At 40.7% G+C, this 14,411-nt stretch overlaps 2 protein-coding genes across 10 annotated transcripts in view; both read left to right on the forward strand.

Annotated features, from left to right (window-relative positions):
* The window catches only part of LOC116057126 (deoxyribonuclease-2-beta-like), a 240,191-nt gene that overhangs the window by 81,123 nt on the left and 144,657 nt on the right, over positions 1–14,411 (forward strand). The gene's annotated exons all lie outside the window — the stretch shown is intronic.
* Positions 1–14,411, forward strand: part of myo5b (myosin VB) — a 77,663-nt gene that overhangs the window by 14,856 nt on the left and 48,396 nt on the right. For all 6 annotated transcript variants that reach the window (XR_004895107.1, XR_004895108.1, XR_004895110.1 and 3 more), the window contains exons 2-9: positions 5,909–6,019; positions 8,477–8,648; positions 9,630–9,774; positions 10,046–10,202; positions 11,673–11,816; positions 11,945–12,026; positions 12,605–12,712; positions 13,366–13,475. Coding sequence is in view for 2 of the 6 variants with exons in the window: in XM_035991867.1 (XP_035847760.1) it covers positions 5,909–6,019; positions 8,477–8,648; positions 9,630–9,774; positions 10,046–10,202; positions 11,673–11,816; positions 11,945–12,026; positions 12,605–12,712; positions 13,366–13,475 (1,029 nt within the window). In the remaining 4 variants the exon portion in view is untranslated. The remainder of the gene's footprint in view (positions 1–5,908; positions 6,020–8,476; positions 8,649–9,629; positions 9,775–10,045; positions 10,203–11,672; positions 11,817–11,944; positions 12,027–12,604; positions 12,713–13,365; positions 13,476–14,411) is intronic.

The following is a 14,411-nucleotide window of genomic DNA, read 5'->3' on the forward strand; positions in this document are numbered from 1 at the left end:
TCTTTGTAGTCGTGTTGGGTCTCTTTGTAGCTGTGTTGCATGTCTTTGTAGTCGTGTTGCGTGTCTTTGTAGTCGTGTTGCGTGTCTTTGTAGTCGTGTTGCGTGTCTTTGTAGTCGTGTTGGGTCTCTTTGTAGTCGTGTTGGGTCTCTTTGTAGTCGTGTTGCGTGTCTTTGTAGTCGTGTTGGGTCTCTTTGTAGTCGTGTTGGGTCTCTTTGTAGCTGTGTTGCATGTCTTTGTAGTCGTGTTGCGTGTCTTTGTAGTCGTGTTGCGTGTCTTTGTAGTCGTGTTGGGTCTCTTTGTAGTCGTGTTGGGTCTCTTTGTAGTCGTGTTGCGTGTCTTTGTAGTCGTGTTGGGTCTCTTTGTAGTCGTGTTGCATGTCTTTGTAGTCGTGTTGCGTCTCTTTGTAGTCGTGTTGGGTCTCTTTGTAGTCGTGTTGTGTGTCTTTGTAGTCGTGTTGGGTCTCTTTGTAGTCGTGTTGTGTGTCTTTGTAGTCGTGTTGGGTCTCTTTGTGGTAGTTTTGTGTCTCTTTTTCACATCATTTTGTAGCGTTGTTATCTCCATATCTGTGTCTAAAACGTTGGAAAAGCTAGAGCAGATAATAAATAAATAACACTGAAAAAGCTAAAAGCTAATGAAGTCCGACTACAATCATTTAACCTATAACCTTATAACGGTGGGAAAATGCTGCACATGTTTAAAAATGTATCTGAGTTTAGATCCACAAACGTGACTTTATTCTCTGAATTATCATTCAGTTTTTAATCGACTCATCTGTGTATCTTTACATTGATTCATCCGTAGACAGAGAGAGCTTTTAGTTGAGATAACTGGGTCATTGATAAAGGTCTTTAACCCTCCTGTTGTCTTCCCATCGACCTGCAACTTTTAGTTTTTCTGGGTCGAAATTTAAAACTAAAATTGGTCGACACTTTTTGTCACTTTTCCGATGTTTTTGTCAGGGTTTTTTTGCGCTTTTTGGACGTTTTTATTCTTTTTATTCCCCCACATTTTTAAATCTTTTTTTTTTAGACATTTTGTCCATTTTTTCAATGTTCTTGTATCATTTATTTTTTATTAAATGCTGTGAAAATTGAATGAAACACCCAAACTCAATGAAAGTAGTGAACTGATCATTTATTTTACGGAACCATCCACGTTATTCTTTTATTTTTTTGACAGTTTGGTTGAAAGAAACCCAAATTTGTGATATAGAAACTTTTTGAAAACGCATCAAATTTGACCCGAGGACAACAGGAGAGATAAACACAAAGATACCAAACGTTTTCCTTCAACATCCGACATTTGCTTTTATATATTTTGAATGAATGAATGAATGAATGAAGTTTGAATGTTTGATTCTCTGAACAGTTGAGTGATATTTCAGTATGAAACTGATCAGCGTGAGAGCCGCTCAGGATTTTTATTCAAATACCTTTCTGCTGTCGGTGAAGCAGATTTGCATGGATGACGTGATGTCAGAGTTTCTCTCCAGGTGTGCAGTGCCGAGCATCTGAATGTCTCACACATCTGATGACTAAGGCTTTTCCCTTCTGCCCCCACAATAGCTTTCAGTCAGAGAAGTACGTTTGTTTTATAATCTGATGCCAACCTTACAGGAACATGAACTTTAACCTTTAGCAGGGTTTTTCCTGCAGAGAGGAAAAAAGAGACGGAGGGACTGAGGTAACAGTCAGCTGTTCCACAAACTCCCGGCCCGTTCAGAACTTGTGTTTGGTGTTTTCAAACTTCTTTGTGGCAGAGATAGAGGCAGTGATGTTTCCTGTTTCCTGTACGGGACTCTCACAACGCCTCAAACAACACAGACGAGTCTGATCTCTGTTACATGACTGGCCACTGCAGCGGGACACAGGGGGAGTTTCTACTAAAGTTGTGTCGCCCTCAACTTTATCGCTGCAGCCCCACAATCATAGATAGGTACAACGTTTGCCAGATCCAGATCCCTTGGCGTTATGCCGTAAACCGTTTAAATCTGAGCATGCACAACTCACATCTGCACTCGACTCACATCGGGTAGTGACAGCGGTCTGAATGTGGCGTTACCGTACGCAAACCCATCATTAGAGATGGCCCGATACCATTTTTTGCTTCCCGATACCGATTCTGGTACCTGAACTTGCGTATCGGCCGATACTGAGTACTGATCCGATACCAGCGTGTCATATATTTTATTATGTTTTAACAACTGTATACTACTATCTCTGTATGATGATATGAAGTATAACAGCTGTATACTACTATCTCTGTATGATGATATGATGTATAACAGCTGTATACTACTATCTCTGTATGGATGATATGATGTATAACAGCTGTATACTACTATCTCTGTATGATGATATGATGAGTAACAGCTGTATACTACTATCTCTGTATGATGATATGATGTATAACAGCTGTATACTACTATCTCTGTATGATGATATGATGTATAACAGCTGTATACTACTATCTCTGTATGATGATATGATGTATAACAGCTGTATACTACTATCTCTGTATAGATGATATGATGTATAACAGCTGTATACTACTATCTCTGTATGATGATATGATGTATAACAGCTGTATACTACTATCTCTGTATGATGATATGATGTATAACAGCTGTATACTACTATCTCTGTATGGATGTGATATTATTTCTATCTTTGTTGTCAGTCTGGCTCAGGTTAAACTCTTTGTGAAACATGAACAATGAATGCCACAGAACTTTCTTTTATTCTGCAGTTTGACAGTCAGTTATAACGGAAAAAGAACATAAATAAACTACTTTAACGTAGATTTTCTTTAGGGCTTTATTACGTGGTATCTGATCAGTACATTAACTCCAGTACTTCCCGATACCAGTATCGGAGCCGTACCGATACTGGTATCGATATCGGAACATCTCTACCCACAATGCACATATGTCTTGTGTAATCAGCCCCCCAAAAGACTCATTCTGAGTCAGGAAAAACTCTGCTTTTTAAGTGGCCTCGGGTATGGATTGACCGACTGTGCACGGGTCCGGTACGCAGTGTTCTCACTAATGTCACAAACTGGATTTCAGGGTTAAGTGTACTCTGATCTGGGAATGCGAGAACCCCTTACTGCATTTCATTATTCAGGACAAGTGCTGCAGAAGTTTAGTCTGCTGCTGTAATTTCCTCTGAAGTGATAATCAGTGAAGTTAATGAAGCCTTTGATCAGGAACTGAGTTATCTGCAGACGCAGATACAACTTCTAATTAAACTTTGTTACTGTGAAGAGAGAGAGAGAGAGAGAGAAAACTCTGAGAGATCTGGATCAGTTCTTTCATCTTCAACTCCCAAACACAGACGGCAGACGTCAGCAAGTCGAGATAAATCATGAAATAAAGAAAAGGAAAAGGTTTTATTTTATTCAGAGGTTGAGGCCAAACCAGGAGACTGCACTTAAACTTAAATCACTCACACTCCTGAACTCAGGTTGCTTTCACAGCTGAGCAGTTTGGTCTGTTCTAACCAGTGGTGTAGTCTAGTTTTTGTAGTTAGTATACTGTGATTCCCAGACATACTCGCCGTCCCAGAGCGACAACCCCATACATGTTTTATAACGTTACCCTTAACGCAGGGGTCATCAAACGTATCACTCAAAGGTCCAGCTCAGAGACCCGGAACGATCGCCGATAAAACATTTACTAGACCTTTTTCACAGCAGACATTTTGACTTGTCATAGTAGGAAAAGCACAGCTGAGATTGATAACCTTAACGATGGCTCAGTTCCATCTAGTGTCCCAGTGAGATATTTCAGTGAGTCAGCATGCACAACACCAGGACCTCTCCTAACTGAAATACAGTCATCATTAATGGTTAGAATACACCTGTGCTTTTCCTACTATGACATGTCAACATGTCTGCTGTGATAAAGGTCTATTGGTTGCTCTTATCACTGTTGGTGAAAGATGTGCAATATATGTAAATTATGATCGGCTGTGTCTTAGTACGCTACATGTCCCTTTGTTAATATGTTGTTGTTTATTGTAACCACTATGTCAGCTGTATGATTAAGACAATATGTCAAGTGTTAATTGAGCACCATTTGAGTCCAAGGCAAATATCTCTATGGAGACAATAACGTAGGCTATCGGCTGCAAAGTGGTCTCCACCAAATGTTAAAATAATCACACGTCTTATCTGTTTCTGAGCTTCAATTTGTAAACTTAATTTAACATACGTGTACTGCCTTTTAACAACAAAAAACTATTAAAAATATAACAAAAAACAATTTCTCAGATGTGAAGATGTACGAAGTAATCAAGCGGTGGGTTATATTTCCCTGTTGACGTAGGACTAAAGCAAACACTTTGTTGGAAGGGTCTCAACCCGGAGAGTAACATAGTCTGAGAGGATAAATCACTCTTGCTTTGACCTCTGAACCTTCAACCCACTCAAGAGTACCACTGACCAAACTTCAGTATTTTACATGCATCAAGCATGCAAGCAGAAGGTGTGAGTTTCAGAGCTGTACACTTGTGATACGATCACTCAGATGGGATCTTACTACCAGGTGAAAGCAGGGTCAACGTGTCAGAACAGAGGAACTAGAAAGCAGAATGGATCATTATCAGAAAATAGCAACTGGAAAGCAGAAGGTCAGAGGGTCAGATACAGTATAAAGATGAATTTAACATTTAGAATTGTAACAAATCCCTCAACAAACAGCCACCATTAATGGTTTTGAATACACCTGTGCTTTTCCTACTATGACATGTCAACATGTCTGCTGTGAAAAAGGTCTGTTAACTCACTTTTAACTTTTAAAGCAACATACATTCAGGTTGAGTTCTCGGTTTCTCTGATTTGGGTACCGTTCAAACTAGAAAACGTTACATTTCCTGATGTACTGTATCAATAATCACGAAAAAAAATGAGATAAACGTGGCCGTGTACACGAATCAATAGATTAAAAATGACGTGACCATTTCACGAACTGCTGTGAGACTGGGTTGGAACTATAGGTGTGAAAGTGCCTCAAGTGTCAGACCCCGTTTTTAGAACACCTTAAATATTCCCAAGGCTGTCCCGAATACCATTTTTTGTGCTACAAAGCTTTAGGAACTAATCAACAGCAAATATTGGAAGCTTCCGATCAGCCAGCGTGCAGTGACATTTTGCACGTCTGTACTGTTTTTACCTTCGTTAAACCGTCTGAACGGCGGCTGGCTGCTGAGGTTTAACCACACGTCAGACGGCTTGGTTATAACTCAACATTTCTCTGTTCTCGGCTGAGATAAACTACATAGTGCTGCATATATTAGCCAGCAGCTAGTGGACATTTAACTGCTTAATCCTGACAAAGTCCACTGTGTATTTCAGCCTGAATGCACGTTTGTCAGGGTTCAATTTATTCAGCTTTGGAGGATTCAGATACTAAAGTATTGAAGAAAAAACTGAATATTCAAATCCCAAAATTGAAAATCGGATGGATGGACGGACGGATGGATGCTTTATTCATCCTGAGGGAAATTTTAGGCATCCAGTAGCTAAGACAACCATAACAAAACAAACACATACAGTATATCTCACATACATAAAAATCACTCACAGAAATTTAAAGAGTTAACATTTTGTGAAGTGATTACAAAGGTCTGGCCTGGACTGACCATGTGATGCAATGACCATGATAAGGTGCTATGGTAGAGTGTGTGCAGTGGTGGTGGTGCAAAAGGGAACAGTGCAGGGATTGAACAGTGCAATAGCTTATTATTAAATATTAACTATGACTATGAAAAGACAAGAATGTAAACCGAATATAATTGCTTGACAAACAAGAGAAGAAATACCTATCAAAGGAACGAATATGCGAACAGTTGAAATATTTCCCCTCTGATGTGTGACGTGATGTGTTTGCTGTGTGTGTTCCAGTTCACCCGGGTGTGGATCCCCGACCCCGAGGATGTGTGGAAGGCTGCAGAGATCGTCAAAGATTATAAAGAAGGAGAGCCGGTGCTTCACCTCCAACTGGAGGATGAAACGGTACTTCACTTTATTTATAACCTCTTTTTTATTTCTGTCAGAGAGAACAAAGTCTACACGCGAGACACAGACACACAGCGACTGACTTTTATACTGAACAAAATTATAAACATAACACTTGTTTTTGCCCCCATTTTTCATGAGCTGAACTCAAAGATCTAAGACTTTTTCTATGTACACAAAAGGCTTATTTCTCTCAAATATTGTTCACAAATCTGTCTAAATCTGTGTTAGTGAGCACTTCTCCTTTGTTGAGATGATCCATCCACCTCACAGGTGATTAGAACCCTGACCCTAACCGGCAATTTCCACTGGATGCAGAACGTCTGCGGACCGGCTGCGCTGCTGAACGGCTGCGTGCTCCACCGTCCGTCAATACCCACCAGGTCCAGATTTGTTGCGCCACGGCTGCGGCCATGACTGACAGCTGTAGTCACGAGGACCCACGAGATCTCACGAATTCACGTAGAATAGAACCACAAAACCACCACCAGTTAGTTTCATCCAGAGGAGTAGAGGGGAAACTACTCTGAGCTGTGTTTTCAAGGTGTAGTGCAGGGAATATGATCCGCCGTGAGCACGCTGGATTTTACTTTGAAATTTAACCAGATTTTTATTTTGTTTCTGCGCTCGACTTCCTGTCCCCACTATCTGCTCTGTGCTGAATTGCTGCGGAGCTCTCCGGCGTCCAGCAACAATAGAAGCTCTGGTATCTGCTCCGGAGGGCTGGGACCGCCGGAGCTGGGACGGAGTCGGGACGCAGACGTTCTGCAGTCAGTGGAAATACTCACATTATACACACATTATACACACAATACACACATTATACACACAATACACATAAATACACACACTGACTTTAATGGAAACCTAATGACTCCGTCGACGTTCCGCAGACGTTCCGCATCCAGTGGAAAGTGCCGGTAACACCAGATACTGACTGGTTTCTGGAACCCTCCCAGACCCCCCCAATACAGTAAAACTGCACATTCTAGAGTGGTCTTTTATTGTGGCCAACCTAAGTCACACCTGTGCAATAATCCTTCTGTCTAATCAGCATCTTGATAAGCCACACCTGTGAGGTGGATAGATTATCTCAACAAAGGAGAAGTGCTCACTAACACAGATTTAGACAGATTTGTGAACAATATTTGAGAGAAATAAGCCTTTTGTGTACATAGAAAAAGTCTTAGATCTTTGAGTTCAACTCATGAAAAATGGGGGCAAAAACAAAAGTGTTGCGTTTATAATTTTGTTCAGTGTAGTTCTGATCAGTTTCATGGTTGTTTACAAACTGGTAGCTCACTGATTGGACAGGTTTGCTGATGTCATCCTGCAGATGAAATACCGAAATCAGTCATAAAGTGAAGCTCTCTGGTCATTTGTATAGACTGCCTATGGACCCAATCACATTGTTTGTTTGCAATAACTTCCAGGGAGTAAACTCCTGTGTCCCAAACATACAATGATAAAAAAGTTGGAAAACTTTAGAATATTTTGAGAACGAAAATGGGAACATTTTAATGGGGATAGGTCGGACCTCTGAGTTTAACAATATATCTTTAAACGTTACAGTTATGGCTGAAAATAACAGAATAAAACCAGTTTGTTGGGTCTCTGTAAATTAGAGATTGTGGTGTATCTGTAAAGTGTCCTGAGAAAAGTTCTGTTAGGATAACTGAATTTCAGTTTTCGCTGCAATTGAAATCGACTGCTGTTCCTCTACCCGGAAGTGATTGCTGTGTCTGACTCGATCTACAGACTGTGTATTATGTATTTCAGCCTCTGGAGTACCCTGAGTACCCTGACTGTGTATTATGTATTTCAGCCCCTGGAGTACCCTGACTGTGTATCATGTCTTTCAGCCTCTGGAGTACCCTGACCGTGTATTATGTCTTTCAGCCTCTGGAGTACCCTGACCGTGTATCATGTCTTTCAGCCTCTGGAGTACCCTGACTGTGTATTATGTCTTTCAGCCTCTGGAGTACCCTGACCGTGTATTATGTATTTCAGCCTCTGGAGTACCCTGACTGTGTATTATGTATTTCAGCCTCTGGAGTACCCTGACTGTGTATTATGTATTTCAGCCTCTGGAGTACCCTGACTGTGTATTATGTCTTTCAGCCTCTGGAGTACCCTGACCGTGTATTATGTATTTCAGCCTCTGGAGTACCCTGACTGTGTATTATGTATTTCAGCCTCTGGAGTACCCTGACTGTATATTATGTCTTTCAGCCTCTGGAGTACCCTGACCGTGTATTATGTATTTCAGCCTCTGGAGTACCCTGACTGTGTATTATGTCTTTCAGCCTCTGGAGTACCCTGACTGTGTATTATGTCTTTCAGCCTCTGGAGTACCCTGACTGTGTATTATGTATTTCAGCCTCTGGAGTACCCTGACTGTGTATTATGTCTTTCAGCCTCTGGAGTACCCTGACTGTGTATTATGTATTTCAGCCTCTGGAGTACCCTGTGGGTCCGAAGTCGAACCCTCTTCCTTTCCTGCGTAACCCAGACATTCTGGTGGGAGAAAACGACCTCACTGCTCTCAGTTACCTTCATGAACCGGCGGTGCTGCACAACCTGAAGGTCCGCTTCCTGGAGCCCAACCACATCTACACCTACTGCGGTCAGTCATTACTACAGTTATTACCTGTAAAATGATTATAATACTCCTGAGGAAAACATGTTGCTCTACTCAGGTTTGATAAAACATCTTTGATCCTGTATTTTGATGAGGCTCTAAACATGTTCATGTTGCAGCTTCCCACTCCTCACTTCTCTGTTTTACTTTATTTTGGAGTTTCTCTTCAAGTCATCTTTTATTTTGAAATTGTGCTGTGAGAGCATTTTACAAAGGAAGCCTCCGGAGCTCCTGGTGCCAAAACAAAGAGTTGAAAAAACTTCTGTTCTGCAGCTTTACCTTCTCAGACTGCATTTACACTGCTACTGTACGTTTTGGTTTAAAAAGGAAGATCTTCTGCTACGTTTCCCCCTCTCATTCCCCCTGCTCTGGTGTTTCCCCCTCTCATTCCCCCTGCTCTGGTGTTTCCCCCTCTCATTCCCCCTGCTCTGGCGTTTCCCCCTCTCATTCCCCCTGCTCTGGCGTTTCCCCCTCTCATTCCCCCTGCTCTGGTGTTTCCCCCTCTCATTCCCCCTGCTCTGGCGTTTCCCCCTCTCATTCCCCCTGCTCTGACGTTTCCCCCTCTCATTCCCCCTGCTCTGGTGTTTCCCCCTCTCATTCCCCCTGCTCTGGCGTTTCCGAGCCCCTAAACCAGAGACATTTGAAAACACTTCTGACTCACTTTTGGCTTAAAAACCAAAACGTAGCAATGTAAATGTAGCCTCAGACTCTTAAAGATATTTTACTTGAAGCTGAGAATGTTTTCCTCAAAAAACATGCATTATATTTTAAACAAATACACCACCTGGCTTGGTGAGGACCAAAGTACAGAGTGTGACATTTGCATGGTGTCAGGCTCGGATCATTGTCTTCTTGGCCCTGTGCAGGATTCTGAGGATGTTTGACGAGAATCTCTTGAGTGATACTTTATGTATGAATGTGTTAATCTGTTGATGTTTTAATGTATGAATGTGTTGATGTGTGCAGGGATTGTGCTGGTGGCCATCAACCCGTATGACCAGCTGGATATTTATGGCGAGGAGGTGATCCGGGCGTACAGCGGGCAGAACATGGGCGACATGGACCCGCACATCTTCGCTGTGGCCGAGGAGGCATACAAGCAGATGGCCAGGTCACAAAACACTCCTTTTCTAAACTTCCCTCCACTGACTTTGTTGACTAAACGTCCAAATGGTGGAGCTACAGCAGCCGTCTAAAAAGACATAACAAATCAGTCGAGCTAGCACTTTCTAGCAAACAACTTTCACTAAAATGTAGCTTTCAATCACTCTGTTTTTCTCAAAAAGTGTAAACTAATTAGCAGCTATAATCATGTTTTTTTTTCTGGATGTTTTCTTCTTTTCCTTTCTTATAATCTTGTCTTCTTGTCTGATGTTTTGCAGGGACGAGAGGAATCAGTCGATCATCGTGAGTGGAGAATCCGGCGCAGGAAAGACGGTTTCTGCAAAGTACGCTATGCGTTTCTTTGCCACGGTGGGCGGCTCGGCTAACGACACTAACGTGGAGGAGAAAGTGCTCGCCTCCAGTCCCATCATGGAGGTCAGTGAGAGGAAGTTATTTCAACTTTACTTTTGAGAAAGGCAACGCACAGAGAGCAGACTCAGGCTTTATCCTAGAAATGTTCTTCTGTTGACTACTCTGAAGTTAACACTCATTAACACATATTATCTAATTTGTTTAATGAGTTGACAGACAAAGTGTGAGAATGAAATGTGGCAGACGGAGAAATTTAATGTAGGGATCCTGACTGTGAATCATGTTGAAGGAAATCAGGTTGTGTCCTCGGTGGAAACAGTGTTTGATCCCAGCTCCATGTTAACATCTAATCATCCAGGTAGATTCTGCTTTTGTAAATACAAACTGAAACAGGACTCCAGTGGGATCCTTGTTTGCATAAATTAAAGGAAGAACAAGTTGTTTTTTTCATTCTAGTGCTGAAATCAAACAGTTCAATTTGATGTTGACAGATTTAGTTCCCAGCAGCTGTGGATAAACTAGGGCAGGGTGGAAGGATACTTAGATGCATCACGACTTTCTCTTGACACATTATGTCTGGATGCAGATCCCCTTCAATAACTCAATGAACTGTATTGTACAAGATTAAACAGATTATTAAACACTGACCAACGTGTACACGTTGGTTCTGTAGATATAAACATTTATACTTAGGCTGGGACGATATGCCTAAGTCCCGATTCGATTCTTTCCCGATTTGTGATTTTAATTTATTGTGATTCTAGAAGTATTGAGATTCGATAGTATTAGGGCTGTCCTCGACCTAAAGAAATTCTTAGTCGACTAACACTTATATGATTTTGTCGATTAATGGATTAGTTGATGTAATCGACAGAGCTGTGCTCTTTGAGAGGTGGTTAAGACTAGAAAAGCACAATATAAATGTAGTTAATGAACCATCTGTAAAACTGAGTTTCTCCACAATTAATCCTGCAAAAGCACCACTTTAAATCTTGTGTTTACCAGAAATGTGCTCATAAGTTTCTTGGAAATGATTAATTAAGCATGAATAAGCATAAAAATTGCGTCATCAACTAAAGAAATCTTAGTCGACTAATGGACTAAGAGGTGGCAGCGCTAGATTCTAGAAGTATTGAGATTGGATAGTATTGAGTGTTGGGATTTTCTTTTCCTTCTTTAACAAAAAAGGAACTTGAATAAAACACTAGAGACAATATATCATGAGACATTTCAACGTGGATTTTATGCATTTTCTTGCTGTTTTACTGGAAACGGATATTATGTAGTCGCCGTCGGCAGTACTGCATAAACAGAAAATATTTAGCTCATTGTTACACAAAATAAATAATATAAATTCTGTGGAAAAGAATTGATTTTAAAAAGACGCACAAAAAAATCATGGTACATATATCAATTTTTTTTTCTACAGCTAATTCATATGCAGATGATATCCTAATGTTCACTCAGGTGTTTTCACAGATGATATCCTAATGTTCGCTGTGAATTGTGTGATGATGTCCTCTCTGTCTTCAGGCTATTGGAAACGCTAAAACCACACGGAACGACAACAGCAGTCGCTTTGGGAAGTACATTCAGATCGGCTTCAGCCGACATTACAACATCATCGGAGCCAACATGAGGACGTACCTGCTGGAGAAGTCTCGCGTCGTTTTCCAGGTCGGTGGGATCCATAGAAACAGTTCAGCATCTCTTTGTTTCACTGTGTGTGTGTGTGTGTGTGTGTGTGTGTGTTGTGTGTGTGTGTTTCACCGTGTGTTTGACCCATGTGTTTGAACGTCTCCCAGGCTGAAGACGAGAGGAACTATCACATCTTCTACCAGCTGTGTGCCTCGGCCAGTTTACCTGAGTTCAAAGACCTCGGCCTCAGTGAGTCTACCTGTTTATTTGACCTGTTTCTATTACACTTTAAGAAATAAGTCCGTAAAATAACAGAAAAAGTTCATAACCCAGACTTTGTCCCGTAATTAAAAACACAAATGTGTGTAACTACAGTAAAAAATACAGAACATTTTCTGTTATTTAAAATCCTCTCACAAAAACTGCTCAGTTAGTAAACTTATGAAATTATATCTGTTCTTTTTTTTTTTTTTTTACGTTTTGACGCTCATTTGATGTTTTTCTCAAAGCTTTCAACACTTTTTTTGGTGCTTTCATCTGTCAATAATCCAGCTGCTGGTTAATAATTTACGATAGTAGTGTTGTGAATAGCTCACTACGTTAGTTATCGGAGCACAGATATAGGTCCCATAATGCAATGCAAAATATAAATAAACAGAGATCCAACTGTGAGTCACGATCTATGGACAATTTCTGTTAAAATATACAGTCATAATATTTATACACAGATGTTTCTGTGTATTTACTTTTGTCAGTGTTCATCAACAAAGATTGTGGACATGGCTTAGACCCTGAAGCATTTTAACCTGTTGACTTTGTTGTCTCAGCCAGCGCAGAAGACTTCACGTTCACGTCTCTGGGACAGAACATCTTCATCGAGGGAGTGGACGATGCTGAAGACTTTGAGAAGACCAGAGAGGCCTTCACGCTACTCGGTGAGGACACAAAAACACACATTCATATTTCATCATCTCTCAGTAAACCAAAACAGACTTTAGTACATCCTAAAACCTCACAGCTCTCAGAGTTTCGTTCCATCACGTTTAAAAACAGCCGAACAGAGAGGATGGCAGTCCGCTTCATCTGTCCTCTGAAATCCAAACTGCAGGATTCAATATCTAAACTGTTACAAATTTCAGATATTTGGTAAGTTTTTCATTGCATCAGATTTTAGTTGGGACAGTCAGTAAGATACAGATAAACAAACACACCAAGGAGCTCAAATGTAGAATAAAATGTATAAATAACCTGCACGGTTAAAGGGAAACACCAGGGTCACCAGGGTTGTGACAGTAATCTTCCTCCTGTTAGCAGTTAGCGTCTAGACGGTTACATTTAGCCGAGAAAAGGTGACTGTGAGCCGCGTACAGAGCACCGTGAGGTGATGGTCCTTTCAGAGGTAGTTACAGTTGAGTTTAGCCGACAAAAAGTGAGCGTCAGACGGCGACAACAGTTAAGTTTAGACACCAAAACGACTAGTTAAGATTACAAATCCTGGCTGGACCAGGAAGCAGCAGATTAGTTATTTATTTATTGAAACTGTTTTAACTTGGTGTGTGTGTGTGTGTGTGTGTGTGTGTGTCTTCAGGGATAAAGGACGTGAGTCAGAGCAGCATCTTTAAAGTGGTGGCCTCCATTCTCCATCTGGGAAACATCGAGATCTGCTCGGAGCGAGACGGAGAGTCCTGTCACGTCTCGGTACGTCACACAGCTCACACTGACACTTTCTGAACAGGGTCCAAAATTACCACTCCCATAGCACCAAATGTGGGTACATTTTCCGTTTGGCGGGTAAATACTTGTACCAAAAAATAGTTGTCTTTATTTTTTGTGAAGGTGCAGCTAGCGTTTACATCAGGCTAATTAATTAGCCAGTATGTGCTGATTATTGGCGAGCCAGCCATTCTTCCAAAACAAAGCACGATTAAAACATAGATTAAACCACCAGCAGTTTTGTGATGTATGTTACATTAAAAAAAATCAACGCCATTTAATATTTTGGCCGGTAAAACATTTGCTTGGTAGGTGGATTTTTTCATCTACCTGCCATCTTTGGCCGAATGAGTCAATAAGTTAATTTTGGAAACTTTTTTGGAACTTATTCTGACACAGAGACGATATTCCCACTGAGATGGTTATGGAAAAGGAGATTCCTGTTTACATGCAGCATGACTTTTACGGGTTTGGAAGGGTGTAGCCGAGGAAGAACCCATTCAAGTGTAAAGTGGATCTGAGTCACGGAGCGGATACACAATTAAGTCTTCACTTTTGTTAACCCTGCGAGACAGTGATGCGTTCATGTCAAATTTCCACTTTGTAATTCATCTTTTTATTGAAAAGAGTAGTAGTTTTAATTTAATTGTCTGGAAGAGCTTAGTAATGAAATTGTCAAATCATGTTTTAGTTGCTTTTTGTATATATATATATATATATATATATATATATATATATATATATATATATGTGTGTGTGTAACTAACTGATTGTCTTATGTATTGTCTCGTATCGGTCGTAGGATCCTGAATTGAATCGAATGGAAATCGTATCTTAACAGACTTTATGATATCAGTCAATATTGTATCAGTGAATCAGTTAATAACGAGACGGTATGATAACCTTCAGCAAAAATACCAC

The sequence above is a fragment of the Sander lucioperca genome, chromosome 14 (assembly GCF_008315115.2).
Source record: "Sander lucioperca isolate FBNREF2018 chromosome 14, SLUC_FBN_1.2, whole genome shotgun sequence".
Classification (NCBI taxonomy): Eukaryota; Metazoa; Chordata; class Actinopteri; order Perciformes; family Percidae; genus Sander; species Sander lucioperca.